The sequence below is a fragment of the Myodes glareolus genome, chromosome 2 (genome assembly GCF_982192425.1).
Source record: "Myodes glareolus chromosome 2, mMyoGla1.1, whole genome shotgun sequence".
Lineage (NCBI taxonomy): Eukaryota > Metazoa > Chordata > Mammalia > Rodentia > Cricetidae > Myodes > Myodes glareolus.
Window position 1 is genome coordinate 50,764,688 of NC_142027.1, and position 18,273 is coordinate 50,782,960.

The 18,273-nt window shown below is 43.1% G+C and overlaps 1 protein-coding gene across 3 annotated transcripts in view; it reads right to left on the reverse strand.

Moving 5' to 3' along the window:
• Nucleotides 1–478: 478 nt before the first annotated feature.
• The window catches only part of Qtrt2 (queuine tRNA-ribosyltransferase accessory subunit 2), a 28,703-nt gene continuing 10,908 nt past the window's right edge, over nt 479–18,273 (reverse strand). For all 3 annotated transcript variants that reach the window (XM_048422602.3, XM_048422601.3, XM_048422605.3), the window contains 6 exons: nt 15,498–15,574; nt 13,615–13,827; nt 8,321–8,520; nt 5,665–5,816; nt 4,091–4,208; nt 479–2,479 (listed from right to left, as the gene is read on the reverse strand). In XM_048422602.3, the coding sequence (XP_048278559.1) occupies nt 2,248–2,479; nt 4,091–4,208; nt 5,665–5,816; nt 8,321–8,520; nt 13,615–13,827; nt 15,498–15,574 (992 nt within the window). In that variant the 3' untranslated portion in view covers nt 479–2,247. The remainder of the gene's footprint in view (nt 2,480–4,090; nt 4,209–5,664; nt 5,817–8,320; nt 8,521–13,614; nt 13,828–15,497; nt 15,575–18,273) is intronic.

Sequence of the window (18,273 nt, forward strand, 5' to 3'; positions counted from 1 at the left end):
CACTTCTACTGACCTCGGTTCATAACATGGGGAACAGCCCCTCACAGGCATTCTTCTAGGGTCACTGAGCTCTGCAGTGCTCCAAAGGGTGACTCAGGGAGTAAAGGCACTTGCCCTGGAAGGAGAGAACGCCTGAAAGCTGTCCTCTGCCACACGAGAGTTAGGACATATCTGTAAACACACACACAGGCAGGTGTTGACAACTGCTCCAGAGAGTGTGCTGAACATCTTGTTACTGTGTGCACTAACATGGCCCGAGAGCCACTGATCATGTAACGTAGAGAGGCCGGTAGAGTATATTGAGTATATTGAGTAATGTTCCTTCAAATCCAACATGGAAATTTCTTTAGATACTAAGTGATAAAATCTGGAGCAAGTTTTTTCCCACGAGAAAAATTTAGGACAGTCCCTGTACCATGGAAATTTAATACTTTAGTAAATTTACTCCCACTAACAAAAAAAATCAACACACAGTGGAGGCTTTTTGTTTTGTTTTTTTAATTAAAAATGTTTATTGGCTATTGCCCTTAACACATTTAAAACATAAAAGAATTTTTTCAAATGTGCTAATAAGAAAAAGACCCAGGGACCTGAACAATGTTTAACAGAATTTTCAGCGTTTGGGGCATAAATAAAACTCATAAATTTATATGGATTCTTAGATATTTACTAGTAATCCTTCAATAATGGGTTTGGTATTGACCAAGAAAACAAACATATAAACAAGTACAAAATACATCAATGGAGATCACTGAGAACACAAACTGTCTCCATAAGTAAGTACCCTTTGCATTCATGAGAAGTCATCATACCACTAAATAGAAAAACAAAGTTGAGTTTCTAACACATAAAAATGCAATTAACTACATAATTGTTATATACAATGTTCAGCAATGCCCATTATAAATCAAAGCCAATAAAATATAAGAAATTCATCTCTTGTACCTTCAAAAAGATTTTAAATTGTCATTTTTATAAAAATTACATGTATATACATGTTTTGTGTATTCCATAGAAAAATTGATAAATATAGAAAGCGCGCACACACAACAACAAACAAACAAACAAAAAACCCTGTCATGACACCAACAAAACTATAGAATCAAGAGAACCCAAGAAGCACAACCAGACTTAGGTTCTTCAGATGCCAACCACCAATTCTGCAAACCACAGAACAAACTTCCCGATGCATTAAAAAAAAATGCCAGCCACCAGTGTCGCCTCCAGCCCAGCACGCCTTGGTGCAGGGGCTCTGACACCACACCATCAGCCTAAGGAAAGATTTCAACTGGGAAACAGAGCAAGTACTTGGAAAATGAGCATCAATGCTGAGCAGGAGAAGGACTAAGCAAAGCTGGTTCCATCTGTAAGAGAAATCATTCTGGGAGAGAAGACTAGGAAGTCAATGTGAAACAGTCAACCAAGAAGAAGAAGAGAGGCTCTGTGTACTCTGCTGAATTCTGGAGGGGGCATGGTCAAGGCTCACAGTAAGAATTCAAATTACAGCTTCCCCAGAGATGGAGACGACTGGATTTGGAAAATTCCATTCATGATATCCTTCCTTCCATTTCCTCAGAAACACCTAAACTACACGCAGAACGAAGGCTACTTTCAATGTTTGTGAAACCAATGCTGGTCCTCAAAGTTATGAAGAATTCCAAACACAGATCATGTTCAAGACAAAGTCTGCCTGGATTATTTGACTCTGATGATTTACAACCAGAATGTCTTGCCATGTTTTTTAACAAGGAAAATTTGACCCTGGAGGAGACATTCTGCTTTACTAAATCAAAACATGCTGAAGTTAAATTGAACCCTGAAAACAAGATTCTAGAGATTCTCCCTAAAACCGTGTCTGCATTTGCCCAAAAGTTCCTGAGAGCACAAGGAGAAACAAACAAAAGACCCCTGTTGGAATCAGTCAGGTTTCTTCTCCAGGCCCCAGCTGTTCCTCCATGACAAGCTACTCAGTCGTCATCTCTCACGTATCTCGGCAGTTCCTAGACCCTCATCATCCTTTCAGAACTCTCTCACATCTAAGGCTTTGCTTCAACTAAACGAATCTCTATCTACTTGTGGAATAAGCCTAGAAAGTTTTAAAGTCATGGTTCGTATCATTCTGGTCCACTGAGGTCGCTAGCAGGTCCTCCTCTGCACCTCCATGGGCAGTCCGAGGCAGGTGCTCTCCATTCCCGCCATCAACGCTGAAAGCTCAGGTCTTGGATTCTTTACTCTATTTTCCCATTCTCAAGACATTTGTCTGTGGATGAGTTCTTTCAACTGTGCCAGAGTGTCACTTTTTAGTGCTTCCCGGATGGAGCAGAAAAATCTGAAGTAGTGTTCAAAGTTGTGCATCATGAGCAGGACGCCGGCCAGGAGCTCGTTGGTCACCAGCAGATGGTGGATGTATGCGCGAGTGTGATTCTTACAGCAGTAACAGGAGCACCCGCGCACGAGTGGGCTGAAGTCTTCCTGGTACCTGAGAAAGACAGAATCCAGAAGTGAAGAGAGTAAGAAACTGACAACTAAGGTCCGGGCAGCCAGGGATACACAGAGAAAGCATGTCTCAAAAAAACAAACAAAAAAAGAAATCTACAACCCAGGCTACTTACTCCACTGGAGAGAAGGCTAATGTAACAGTTACACTGTAACAGAGCGCAAGGCGTGCTCTGACAGACACAACCTTACAAGTCTGCGGCCTGAGACAGTCACAATGGTCACTCACCCATCACAAGCATTACCAGAGCCAGTGCACAGGCATATGGTTTTCTGGCAAAGGATGCTCCTCTTCCAACCAAGAGCACTAGTGTCAGCAGCCACCACACATCCACCAGTTTACCAATCTCTGCATCTTCTCTTGGCAATGACCACTGACTATCCTTTTACAGATGTTGACTACTGCTGCGTATTTAGAAGGAGGGCCTGGTGGAATACCTTGCCTAAGGGCTTGGTCTGGGCTCAACTCAACTGGGCATGCTGTTTACTATCCAGCTATGCACGTGTTTCTCATTCATTAACCAAAGATACTAATAGTCTACCTCCTGGAACTGTGAGGTTATTAAAGGAGCTAATAGAGTAAGAAGGATCTAACCCTGACATTACACTTGTGTTACCTTTCATTGCCTATGACGGTACATGACTTTTCCAAGATAATATAATCAAATGCAGTAGTAGGTATTTGTCCCCCAAACTTTAACCTAGCACCGAGAATAAGCATATATATTACTGTCACATTTGTTTGAAAGAAGACAATAGTCTTGGCTACTTTAAAGAAAATATTAAAAGATATAGATGTTATCACTTCAACCCACAAATCAAGAAACAATAGGATATAAACAGGAAGTACGAATTTTACAATCTTTCATAATCTCTCGGGTCCATACCATTATTAGATAACCATGAAAAGTCAGAGGTCCTAAAACATCTTCTTATATAAAACAAACATACCAGTGCTATGTTCAAAGAGAAATCACGTTCTGAGGCTGGTGACTACCACTTTTGGTCAAATGTAAAGTTACAAGACAACTCAATTCATTCCTTTTGTTTTTAAGACAAGATTTCCTGGCTCCAGCTGGCCCAGAATTTGCTCACTAGATCAAGGCTGGTCTCAAACTTAAGAGTTCCATCTGCCTCTTCCAACATGCTAGATTAGAGGTGAACCCACCATGACCCCCCCTCAGTTCATTCTTCATTGATAGCTGATTTAGAACCTGTATATAGTCAAGGGGACTTGAGGTCTTTCCAATGGACAAGCTACACTGTGTCTGACTCTGCAATCCTTATTTTGCTCTGCTGTTACTTAAAGTAATCAGAATAGGAAAAAAAAAAATCAAGCAATGGATTCAGCCTCTTTAGACAGCTTTTCTAAAGCAATAGTTAGCTAGCTTAGTGTTCTGACAAGACAAAGTACCCGAAGTCATCTGCAGAGGAAAAAAGGTTTTCTGGAACCATATTTGAGAAGGCCTAAGTAATGTCCAACTATAAATATTTTACGAAGTCATAAACTGAAAAGGGAACAGTTACATAAACTTAAGACAGACCGAAATTAAAAAGTCAGAAATCAAAACCTAAACTTCAAAAACTTTCTTACTTTTTCTCTTTCAGACTAATTTCAAATGATGTCATTTCTTGGTTGCACCCGGCTGCTTCGATTTTCTTTATTTGATCCAAGCATTTTGTTTCTTCTTGGATTCCATTCTGCTGCAATACTGAAGGGAACCCAATAAAAAGTCTTGAATGATCAGATAAGGAGTGCACACTAGAAAAACTTTAATCTAGTTATAATTTCACAACCTTTGACCCTATAACTCCATTCTTAGAATTATCCTAAGGAAATCACCTAAGAAAAAACAACAGCAGCGCATTCCTGGATGGCCAAAGTCTGTCATCTGCACCATCAGGACAGCTGAAGACATCCGAAAAGTCCAAGCGAATCAGGGATCCAAGTATGTGATACATAATCTTGTCATAAAGGAATGATTTTAAAAAGAAAAACGGTGTGTGTGGGGGTCATCCCTATGACTTATCACTATGGATTTGAGACAGCACATATTAACACTATGGATTTGAACAGCAGATTAACGTAGAACACGGCTTTTGTTTATGTCTTCTGTTTGGGGCCTCTGGCCTTCCAAGGAACCCACAGTACTCTTGAGCTCCTTGCTTCATGGAGGAACATGTCCTTCAACTTCAAGAGAAAGACCAACTACTCAATAGAACTCTACTCCAACACAGGAAGTAGAGAAGAGGTATGCAGGAAAGTAATGAAAGCAATCCGTGCGGGTCCAGACAGCCAGATGGTTCTAGAATAATTTTAGTAAACCGACACAAGCACTGAGCACAAAAACGCTATGGGATTGTTCACACGAACTGTGTGCTGAGATGGGAACACAATAAAGCCCTTGTATTTTGGAAAATCCTTGTCACTTAGGGGAAGAGCTGGCAACTTTCTTTAAACTCTTCGCTAGGTAAAATCCCACAGATTTTATAGTAAATGCAGACACAAATAGGATTAAAGGAAGCCTTCCCGACAAGCCGGAGGGGACTGTGCAGGCCACTCATCCCTGAAGACAGGCTTCAAGGGAGCAGCCCATGGTCTGTGACCAGGTCCGCTCCCTACCATATGCGTCAGGATCTGAAATTGCTTGTCTTGACTTTGAAATAACAATAAAAGAAAATGGCAGCACTTCAAAGTAACACGAGCAGAAGAAAGCAGCCTTCAGATCTCAGAAAAGCAAAGGTGACACGAGGAGCCAATGACAGTGAGATCCCTGGGAGTTAATTGCATGGGGCTTGCAAGGGGGAGACAAGAAATCTTTTGTGGATAAAAAAACAAATGAGCTTTTGCTAAACTGCTCAAAGGTCTCCTTCCCTGAGATTTTCATTACGATTTACCTTGAATTTTTTTTTTTCCGAGCTGTGAACAAAGGAGGCCTTATTTTTGCTCACCATAAAAGTCACATCTATATTGATGACCTACATGTATAGTATTAAGTGCCTTGCCCTAGGTGCCAATATCCCAGGGAACACAAGGAAAAAAAAAAAATCAAGATGGACCTTTATGAAAGGCTGGTGCTACGTGTACATATTTGTGACTTGGGCCAAGAAGTCACGGGAAATGGGGGAAACTGAAAGCTAAGAGTGAGGTGAACGTCAAAGACCCACATGTCTCTTCAGGATTCAGCTGGCAATCAAAAGTGAACGTCAGGGCACAACCCCGCTCAGTCACTTGATAAGGGAAAAAACTCTCAAACAGGTCCACTCCTCTTTCAATACACTCGAGCACTTCGTCGGGCCGGCTGACTCCGCAGATGAGCCTGGAAAGACAGTCGGAACAGCGACGTAAGTCAATGGCTACGAAGAAATCAGAGAAAGCTAACACATCAACGGGGTGTATGAAAAACAGCAACCAAACTCAAGCTCAGGGTGGCAGGGACATGTGCTGACACTCAGTTCCACTGGCTATTTAATGGCTGTGTTGCTTTAGGCAGTTCCTTTACACCCTGTTCTCGTGGCTCTTAATTATAAAGAGCCCCACAGAACCATCATGAGGCCCAAGGAGGCAGTGGAAAAGCAAACAGTATCATTTCTAACTCTTTCCATTCCTGTCTTTCTGATCCACCTCTCTGGCCACAGACTGAACTTTACACCCCATCTAAATACTGCATAGATACTTTTAAAAGAATATAATTTGCTTTATTTCTCCATTTTTGAGTGTATTTTACAGATTCATTTAACAGCTCCTCTTGTTCTCAGAACTTCAGCACTCACTCCAGGATCTAAGACTTTCTTCGTATTTTCTTTGCTAATGAAAAGTTCGCACTAGGAAATGAAATGGTATCTTCCAAGGGAAGGGCTAAGGCAGTTTGGGAGCATGAATAATTTTCAAGAGGATTTGGACATGAAGACAAGGCCCGGAGAAGCGTGAGATCAGGACTGGCCGGCTGCAACTACTCCTCTTGTTAAAGTTTGTTTTTCTGCCCACAGCCCTTTCCATGAATCAGGGCAGAAAAGCTTTCAGACTTTCTGATTTCTTAGAAGAGTTTTTAACAATGCGTTTATGTAATACTAAGCAAGCAGAATCCTTCTATGCATGCCAGCTTTCCTGACTACAGCCTCCTTCCAGTCCTGTGAGGCTTTAGAACTCCACTCCAACTGAAGCTGGCATTTTACACACTTACAGAAAAACAATCCCAGCTTTCAAATTCAGAAAGAGACATCTGTGAACACTTAGCACAAAAAAGTCCAGAAAATGACTAGAAAAGCTCATGCTGAGCTATTCATCTGTAGCAGGGAAGGGGGTGATATTAAAAACTGGTGCATGTGTGTGTGCCTGAATGTGTGTATGTGCATGTGTGTGTGTGTGTGTCTGTATATGCACACAATGGCTGTGAGAACCTGTTCTAGGGAATCTCCACACCCAAGTACACAGGTATGAGTCACTAAGCTGTCTCTAAGATGCAAGCATGCAATTATATTTGGCTCTCAAAACAAGATTACAGATGTCCTGTCTAATAGCCCTTGAAAATTAAATAGCATCTCAGAGCCAAATTTCCCAATATATCACTGGTTAAAAGGCAAGAATATTCACATTAAGGATACAAGACTAAACAAAAAACTTTTTTAAATTGACATATAAAATTGTATGTATTTTTCACAAACAATGTATTTTGGAATTTGTAGACATCATGAAATGGGTCAATCTAGCCAAATAACAAATCTCATACAATTATTGTTTTCCTGGTGACAATACTTAATTTCCATTCTGCTCCGTTTTCAATAAATATTATCATCAGACTACACAACAAACCCACGGCATTTACCCCTCTGATTTAGCTGGAAGTACACATCCTTTGAGCAGCATCTTACCCACCTCCTTGCTCCTGCTCGCCCCAACGTCTGATAAGCACCATTCTAGCTCAACTTCAAGAAGAGGGACATTTTCAGACCCGACAAGAGTGCGGTCACACACAGGTGCCCTCTTTCTGGGCCTGCTTTATTTCATCCAATGTCATGACTTTTAGGGTCACCTACGATTTTTGGTTTTGGCTTCTGTATATTCAATAAAGCAAGAAAATGCAGGCTATAGCTCAGCTGGTCAAGTGCTTGGCCAGCATTCCCAAAGCTCCACCCCAGCACCGGACCAATGGCACACGCCTGTAATCCCAGCACCCGGGAGGCAGAGGTCAGAAGATTCATAGCCAGTTTGAGGCCAGCCTGGACTACACAAGATTCCACAGAAGTAAACATAAATACATTAAGAAAATTTAGGTACTAGTATGGCATCAGCTGCTCTGAAATCCAGAGTAGCCTCTCATCTCTGTTACCACTGCAGTATTCTGAGCTACATGGAAACAAAAGAACCAACCCTACGAGCTTCATCAATTCAAAAAACAAAACACCACCACTCACTGCTGTCACAAAAGCAGAAACTTCTCGAAGGTCCTTCCTAACAGAGCATATCCTCATGCCACTAAGCACTGCAGACTTCAACATGCCTTGATTTAAACAAGAACGGTACATGACTTACCACGTCACAACAAATAAAAAGGAGTGTCTGTATTTGTCTCAAGGATGAGAGGACACAGAATGAGAGACACATTTGTTCTTGGTTATGAGAATCAAACTTATCTCATGCCAATTCTTCTCCTCTACATTCTGAAACCAGAATAGCAGCCTCGAAGGACACTGCTCAGCTGGCCGAGAATAAGACAGGAAGAACCAAGACATGGAAAGCACCCTTGTGTAGACTGCACCACACCGTCACCAGCACCCCTGCCACCTCTCACAAGGTCGGCCTGCATCCTAACCCAGCACTGGCCTTGGTTTGTCCTCTGGCAGCTCTGCGGTGACTGACGACAGCAAGTGCAGCCTGGTTTCTGTGACTGTTGGATTCCCTTGAAAGCCGTCCAGAAGGAAGCCCCCCACGGGCCGCTTGGCTGTCTCTCGTGCAGACCTCAACCTCTCTTCCATCACATCTCCACCTTCAATCACTCCAATCATCACACTTTTCTGAAGGACCTGAGAGAAGAAAGAATTGAACGCCTGTAACCATTACAAGAATCCAATACCTGTTTGCATGAATTTTTCATCGAAGCCCAACAGACAGAAGAAAGAGGTCTTTGAAGGTACTACAGATGTGCACTCCAAGAACCATTAGGGCTCTAATGAACACACTGTAAAGAGAGGTTTTGCCTAGCAGCCAGGTAACAGCTAAGAGTTCTGTGGGAAGGCTGCTCTACCACGGCCGCCACCACTGGACACTATAGGTTATAAGACCCACTCCGCTGCCCAAATCCACCCAGCCCATCATCCTCCCCGTGGACAACCACCCCCCCACCAAGATCAGCAGCCCCCCTGCAAACAGCCCTCTCCAGCAACATCAGCAGACACTACTGGCACATGCGTCACCCACACCAAATAGAAGAACAGGCACAGGCAAAACCCACACCAATTGGAAGAACAAACCCGACAGGCACAAGTAAAGCCCACACTAGCCAGAAAAACTGAAATATATGCTATAACTAGGCATCCAAACCCTCACAAACCTCAGCTGACACAACCCTACTCAACCAGACAATTAGCCAATTACCAGAACCCATGGCCATTCAGTAAAAAGACAATAAAGGAAACACACAATAAAGAACAAAAGACCAATCTAATAAAGACATCACAAGAATCAACACCCGTACCTATAATTATCCCAAACCCAGATGGGTAAACAGCAGTGTAAGAATACATTCAATAACATCAAGAGCAATATGGCACCATCAGAACCTAGTAGTTCAACAACAGCAGGACCTGAACATTCCAATGCTGATGAAGCAGAAAACAACCTTAAAAATAGCTTTATGAGATGATAAAAACCCTTAAAAAGGAAAGGAAACATTCCCTTAAAGAAGTGGAGGGAAAGACAAAAAAAAAATTGGAAATCGGTAAATCCCTTAAGAAGCCCAAAAACATAAAAAAAACAAAAAGGTGAATGAAGGAAGCAGTTCAAGACTTGAAACTTGAAATAGAGGCAATCAAGAAAACACAAACAGGGAATTCTGGAAATGGAAAATCTGAGTAAGAGAACAGGACCTAGAGATGTAAGCATAACCAACAGAATACATGACGTGGAAGAGAGGAACTCAGGGTTGAAGATACAATAGAGAAAATAGATTCATAGGCAAGAGAAAATCTTAAATTCAACAAATTCTTAACATAAATCTGGGACACCATGAAAAGAACAAACCTAAAAATAATAGGGATAGAATAAGGAGACAAATTCCAGCTCAAAGACACAGAAAATATATTCAACAAATCATAGGAGAAAACTTTCCCAACCTAAAGGACATGCCTATAAAGATACAAGAAGCTTACAGAATACCAAATAGACTGAACAACAATAACAAAAGTCCCCTTGCCACAGAATATGCAGAATAAAGAAAGAATACTAAGAGCTATAAAGGAAAAATGCCAAGTAACATATAAATACAGACCTATCAGTATTAGACCGGACTTCTCAGTGGAGACAGAAAGCCAAAAGGTCCTAGAGAGATGTTTTGCAGACAATAAGAGACCACAGATGCCATCTCAGACTACTACAGCCAGCAAAACTTCCAATCATCATAGATGGAGAAAACAAAATTCTGCCAGACAGAAAATTAACAGAGAAATAAGGGATCTAATGGATGTTACGACTCAAATGGACTTAACAGACATCTATAGATCACTTCGCCCAAACACAAAAGAATATACAGCACCTCATGGAACCATCTCTAAAATTAACCAGAGTCAGTTACAAAGTAAATCTCAACAAATACAAAATAATCCCCTGTATCTTATTGGATCACCAAGGCTTAAAGTTAGAATCTAACAGCAACATTAACTGCAGAAAGCCCACAAACTTGTGTGGTGCGGGACAATTCTGTATCCTGACAATTATGTTTTAAATAAACGCTGATTGGCCAGTAGCCAGGCAGGAAGTTTAGGCAGTACAACCAGACAGGAAGTAGAGGCGGGGCAATGAGAACAGGAGAATTCTGGGAAGGAGGAAGCCCTTTCTTAACCCAGTCCTGTCCAGAAACCAAAGAAGCAGGATGTGACCTGCCCCACTGAAAAAGGTATTGAGCCATGTGGCTAACACAGATAAGAATAATGGGTTAATATAAGTTATAAGAGCTAATAAGAAGCCTGAGCTAATGAGCCAATCAGTTTATAACTTATATAGACCTCTGTGTAATTTCTTTGGGGCTTACCAGCTGTGGGAACTGGGCAGGACAGAAACCCCAACAAACCGGCCCCTCATGTTACACTCATGGAAACTGAAAAATGTTCAACTGAATCATCACTGGGTCAAGGAAGAAACAAAGAAAGAAATCAAAGCCTTCCTAGAATTCAACAAAAATGAAGGCACATAACCAAACTTATGGGACACTATGAAAACAGTGTTAAGAAAAAAGCTCATAGCACTAAGTGCCACATAAAGAAGCTGGAGAAATCCATACTATTGGCTTAGCAGCCACCTAAAAGCTCTAGAACAAAAAGAAACAGATTTACCCAGGAGGAGCAGACAACAGGAAACAAACTGAGGGCAGAAATCAATAAAATAGAAACAAAGAACAATACAAAGAATCAATGAAACAAAGAGTTGGTTCCTTGAGAAAAATCACCAAGACAGACAAACCCTTGTGAAAACTACCCAAAGGCAGAGAATATCCAAATTAATAAAATAAAACAAACAAACAAACAAACAAAAACAGAAATGAAAATGGGGACATAACAGACATTGTGGCAATTCAGAGAATCATTAGGTTATACTTCAAAACCCTGTACTCTGCGAAACTGGACAATTTTCTGGATACCATATACCAAAATTAAATCAAGACCAGATAAACAATTTAAATAGACCTATAACTCCTAAGGAAATAGAAACAGTTATTAAAAAAGTCTCCTAATCAAAAAAAGCCTGACTAATTCAGTAGATGCTGGGCAGAATGTCACCGCTTCCTTTTCCTGCTTCCACAGCAGACACAGCTAAAAGACAACTCCCTTCCTGTAGCCCTGGCACAAATCCAACCACTGGGACAAAACCAACCTACGTTTTATTTATTTTACTATACCCAACCTAGGGATTAACTGAGAAAAAAAAAATGGCCAAAACAACGTGGCAGAGCTTCAGTACTGAATGGTATAAAGAAGATTCATAGCCAGGTGGCAGTGGCACACACCTTTAATCCCAAGCAGTTAGGAAGCAGAGGCAGGAGGATCTCTGAGTTCAAAGTCAGCCTGGTTTACAGAACAAGTTCCAGGACAGTCAGGGTTACACAGAGAAACCTTATCTCAAAAAAACAAAAAGAAACAAAAAATAAGCAAGCAAACAACCAACAAGAACAACAACAAAAAAAGAGTATGATCCAGTAAGGAATTCCAGGAAAAGATGTTTTTATGCACAGAGCAGGCGGTGGATAGGCCTGCCCCCTCACACTACTGTAACATGAAGGCTGGCTTGTTGGGGTTTCTGTCCCAACCGGTACCCCACAGCCGGCAAGTCCCCAAGAAAATCACACACAGGACTCCATAAGGTTATAAACTGATTGGCCCATTAGGTCAGGCTCCTTATTAGTCCTTGTAACTTATATTCATCCATTATCATTATGTTATCATTATGTTAGCCACATGGCTCAGTACCTTTCTCAGCATGGCAGCTCACACGTTGCCTCTTCAGTGATCTGGGCAGGAGTGGCAGAGGGAGCTTCCTGCTTTCCAGAATATTCCTGTTCTCATCACCCCGCCTCTACTTCCTGTCTGGTTGACCCACCTATACTTCCTGCCTGGCCAATCAGCGTTTTATTAAAATACATGATTGACAGAATACAGATAATTCTCCCACACCACACTGAGTCCTTCTACCTCATGCCCCATGTGCTGAGTGCTGGCGTCTGCCTGATCAGTCCCTTTGCTTCCCTGTCTCCTGTGCTCTCTGTGCACTGCGTCCTTCGTTAACCGTGCTCGTAAGTGCTGAGATTTACCGATACAGCCTCATCTTTATCAGCTCATCAGAACACTTCACTATGGGCTTATGCTATGTCAGATGTTCTGTGATACGAAACAGATACAAAACCGGCATGCCAATACAGAGTTTATGGAGACTATAGCTTAATAAAATTAAATATGTAAAGAAACTGGTGTGGTAAGGTATGGCTGGGCTACAGCACAGCACTCGTGTATTAAAGGGGTAACAAGGATGACCGGAACTTCCTGGAAGTGTCAGAGAAGTTCCATAAATTGGTGAGTGAATAAATGGACCTGGTGGAAGCCAGAGAGGGACTATGCCTGGAAATAAAAGAAAAATCCAGGGGGAAAACAGGTGGCCCAAAATGAAACAAATGAATGCTTCAAGGAACTGCAAAGTCATTCAGAGACCAGACTGCCAGTCAGAGGATACAGCAGTCCATGATGAGTAGGGGCATGCCGGGTAACAGTAGACTGTGAGAGCTGAAGTGAAGGAACATGGGATTCTTTAGTAAAGTAGGCAGGCGGCTCTCATCCGTGCTTTACACAGGGATCTCCTGGAAAGCAAAGATGAAGACCGGATAGAAACAAGAACGGAGGCAGTAAAACAACTCAGAGGTTACCACCAACCCAAGAGACGGGTGCAACACGAGTGTGAGACGGACAGCAATGTGCACGATCAGTAAATCTCAAGTGTAAACTCCTGGGCTGAGGTGAATGCCGTAGGCCAAGGCTAAGTATTGAGGGTGACTAGGCTTGAGAAAACGAGACCAGGAGTCCAGCTGCCCGGACCTGAACATTCTAATGCCACAAGTCAGCTACAGTCCAGGATGTGAGGAGTTAAAACTCTCACGGAGAGAAGAAGGAAATTGACAGTATATACATTTTCAAAAGTGTTCACCAAATAATGAAAACCAAGGGAAGGCAGTTTGGGGACAATGCAGGGCACAGTGAAAAGAACCTACAATGGAATCCCGGAGAAGGAACTTCCCAGGATTCGCAAAGGAAAACAGGAACAGGTGAACAAAGTGAGCAGGGAAGCAGGCGGAGAACAGCTAAGGTGCAAAGATGCAGAAGGGAGGTGAGCATTTCCAGAGCGGCTAACGGCAGCCTCACCTCAGACTCTTCCTGTAGTCGCAAACAGCTGTCCAGGAACAGAAGAGACCGGTCCACAGACTTCCGGGCCCTTTTCATGGAAGTTGCTTCTGCACAAGATGCCTCCCCATCTGAGAGGCACTGGAACCAGTCCGGCTGCAGGGCCTCCTGAATTGCCATGAACTTGGAAACAGTCATTTCCACTCGACCTCCAAAACCCCACACAGACACAGACTGCGTGGAGCAAGAGATGAGGAATTATCAAGAGAACATGAACATAAAAAGGAATCAGTAAAGTGGGGCATGGCGATTCCTAAGAGCTGCAGAGACGTGACAGCTCAGGACCCTGGACAAGTGAGTAAGAGATTCACCACACTTCAAATTTTCTAGGGACCTATGGCCCCGAGAACATCTTTCAGTGGTCAAGCAGTCCAACTCCTGAACTATCCTCAGAGACTTCTTCACCACGCCTCTCTGGTGCAGTTCTCCCTGTCTCCTCCCCTCACTCAAGCCCACGGAACTAGACTCTGAGGCCTTCCGACCTCCCCCCACAGTCTATTTTAGCTTACCTACCTTCCTCCTACTTCTTTGTCGGGCTAAGATATGTATGCATCCTCGAGGGAATGAGATTTAATATTACCTCCACTAATGTACTCACTTTAGATACCCTGGACACAATTCATGGTTCCCTCCTCTAAGCTCCTGCAGCAATTTATATCTATACTAATAAAACATACCATTTTTAATAAGTTCTAATTAAAAATCAGAAGCGCAACTGAAAACAGTATTCATGTGGCAACACACTTTAACCTCCGTACTTGGGAGGCAGAGGCAGGCAGATCTCTGAAGCGTTAATTTAATTAATCTTATCAATAAAAACCAGGAGTCAGAAACCGGGGTAAAAACATGAAGGATCGGAGAAGCAGATGAACAGCCACCAGCTGCTTCCTGCCTCTTGTTTCTCATCCAAAAAAAAGGGCCGACATCGTCTCTCTCTAGTCCTCTAAACCGCTAGGGTCAGCTGTGAGTTCAAGGTCAGCCTGGTCTACACACAGCCTAAGATTCAGAGAAACCCTATCTCAAAAGAAAAAAAAAAACAAAACAAAGAAAAAACAAAAAAAAACCACACACCACACCACACCAAAAGCCAGTCCTGAAAAAGAAAATACATCAGGGAAAGTGACGGAGCTTTCCATGCAGTAGTGAGCACTGAGCCCTGCCCTATGCTGTCCTAAGGGGAGGGGCAAACATCACCTGGCTCAGGTGAAACTTTTAACAGAGCTTCCAATACCACTCTTCACTCGCTACAACCTCTGACTAGAGATCCAGCCTTTCAATCCTGATCTCCCAGCAGCAGTGCTAACCGAGGCTCCCCGCTACAGGACACACCTTCATAACTCATCGGCACCTCTCCTGTTCTTCTCGGAGTGAAAGAATCACAGGCACAACGCCACATCCAAAGACCGCATTTACTCTCCTCTCAGCAATTTCCTATTTGGCAGGTACTTGACCTTCTACTCTCTAAGCCAGTGATTCTCAACCTTCCTAATGCTGTAACCCTTTCATACAGTTCCTCATGTTAATGGTGTCCCCCAACCATAAAATTATTTTAGTTGCTACTTCGTAAGTATAATTTAGCTACTGTTATGAATTGTAAAGCACATATCTGATATGCGGCCCCTGTGGAAGGGTTGTTTGAGCCCCCGAAGGGCTGAGACCCACAGGCTGAGGACCGCTGCTCTGTGTTTCCAGCACAGAAATGCTGAGGATCTGTTGCCCAACTGAACTCATCTTCAGGCAGCCTCCTCAGTCTTCTAAACCATCACACTCTGTCAAACCCTGACCACAGAGGGCATGAAGGAGTCATGCAGCATTTGAGGGTCCCAGTGACCATGAGAACGTACCTTATTTGTTACATAACCAGACGGGCCGGGGCTGACTGGATCGTGCAGGGAGCAGTAGACGAGCGATTCTGGCATGCCTGTGTAGACACACAAAGAACTGTTCAGAGTGCTGTGGAAAAAGCTTTCTGGCAATGCTAGCACGTGCTGGTAGATGAAGCAACTCTAACCTCAGCGAGCAGTTGGAACCTCATCTTAGATTTATAAAAGGCCTGTGAAAGGAAGAAATTATTCGAGACTTTCCAACCCAAAAGAATTAAATGTAAAGGTTCACATGATACAAACATGACACAAACCTAGACATACATGAGAAGAGGGAATTCAGTTGAGAAATGGCTTCCACGACACTAGAATGTGGACAAGTCTGTGGGGCATTTTCCTGACCACTGACTGATGCTGGAGGACCCAGCTCACTGTGGCAGTGCATTCCTGGCTTGGTGGTCCTGCGTTTTACACTGAAGCAGGCTCAGCGACTCATGCAGATCAAGCAAGCAAGCAGTGCTCGTCTGGGGCCTCTGCTTCAGTTTTTGTCTTGATACGTTAAGTCTCTAAATAAACCCTTCCCACCCCAAGTTGCTTTTGGTCACACTATCTTTATCAGAGCAGAAACACTAACACAGAAATTGGTGTCCGGTTCAGGGGAAACTATTGTGATGACCAGGTTATTTTGAGCAGTCCTGTGAAAAGAAGTTTGGAACTTTGGGTTCTATTGAGTGCTTGGAGCTTACTGAGCTGCTGTGGGAGCCTGGAAGGAAAGGCTGAAACGATGCAGACAGTGCAGGCCTGGTCTGTGAAGTCCCACAAAGACTACCAGGGACATTCTTAGGATATTTTGAATTGAGAATCTACCGCTCTGATCAGCTGGAGCTGAAGTGTGAGCGTGATTAATAAGACACCTGAACCACTCAAGTGAAACCTTTGCTTTACTGGGACAATCTATGCTGGTTAGCGGGAACTGAAAAACCAGCAGTGACTAAGAAGAGATCTGCATCAGAGGTGAAGTCACTGGGGCATCAGCACACAGAAGCAGTGGTCTAGAGAGGGTCAAGACAGCAGCTCATGCTAGCATCTCAACTTTATAAGATTTTCCCATGTGGCACTGGTTCTGAAGGCATGAAGAGGTCATGAGAGCAGCAGAGGCTTGGCACTATGAGAGCCCAGGAAAGACTCAACTGTGTAGAAACCCCAGGACTTTAGGGTCAGGAAGAGAAGCTCAGGACTGGTACCATGGGACAGTTGGAGTCCTTGAAGACAGGCCAAGCCACTGGTGAGGGTGCAGCTTGTGGAGAGCCCAGTATATTGGAGATGCCAGGACCGTGAGACATCTGACAAGGACAGCAGACCTGTGGGATGGAGCTAGCCTAGCCTATTAAATAAGCTGTGTGTGCCGGGTTGCATAGCCACCTGTATGCTATGAATACCACTGGTTAATAAAGAAACTGTCTTAGGCCTGTGATAGGGTAGAGTAAAGCTAGGCAGGGAAAACTAAACTGAATGTTGAAAGAAAGAAGGCAGAGTCAGGGGGAAGCTATGGAGCCGCTGCCAGAGACAGACATGCTGAAACCTTCCTGGTAGGCCACGATCCTTGTGGTAAAATATAAAATGGAGATGGGTTAATTCTAGATGTAAGAGCTAGCTAGCAATACGCTTAAGTAATTGGCCAAGCAGTAATTAGTTAATACAGTTTCTGTGTGGTTATTTTGGGAGTCTGGGGGCCAGGAACACACAAGCAGCCTCATACAACAGCCACCTGTAACTCAGTTTTCAGGGGATCTAACATGGTCTTCTGACTTCTAAGGGCAGCAAGCATGCACGTGGCGTGAACGTGCGCGCGCGCGCGCACACACACACACACACACACACACACACACACACACACGCAGACAAAACATCCAGACACATAAAATATTTACAAAAAATGATTAGTAAACCACAGATACTTAAATTCATATGGTACTCCACATTTCCCATAGGATTTCACTTAAAAAAGGAGAGGAAAAGAAATTTAAAAAGTTAAAAGCCCCAGTGGTATTCTACCTTATTTGCTAAATTTCAGTCATTACAATTACCTTTGGCAAGTGCATACTAGCCATGGGCAGTAGACTTTGAAGTTTGCTGTTAGTTTTCTTTACTCCTGGCTCTTTTAGGCGGCCTGTCACTCAGCTCCCAAATAATCACACAGAGTCTTATTCTTACAAATGCCCAGCCTTTGCTTGGCTTGTTTCTAACCACTTCTCTTATATCTTAAATTATCCCATCTATCTTTTGCCTCTAGGCTTTTATCTTTCTCTATTTCTGAGCACCTCACTTTCACTCATGCTCCATGGCTGGCTGGGTGGCTGGGTGGCTGGGTGGCCGGCTACTGACATTTTTCTCTCCTTATTCTCTTGCTGCTCCTTCTTCCAGATTGTTCCTCCTATTTATTCTCTGCCTGCCAGCCCTACCTCACTGTTGGCCATTCAGCTATTTATTAGACCACCAGGTGTTTTAGACAGGCAAAGAATCACAGCTTCACAGAGCTAAACAAAAGCTGGCGATTGTTCTCAGCTTATGGAGACTGAGAGTTCAGAACCCCCTCTTCTGAATAAGCAAGGCATCATGAAGCTTCCTTCTAAAGAGAAGATGGATGACCAAGGATACAGGAGCCATTTACTTAACAAAGCCTACATGTTGGGAGAATTGAGGAGAAAGTGGTCCACAGAAGACCCAGTTCCATAGCTGCTACAACTAAGGTTTTCCTCCAACTAAATAAATGGGCACACACATCTGCATATAAAGT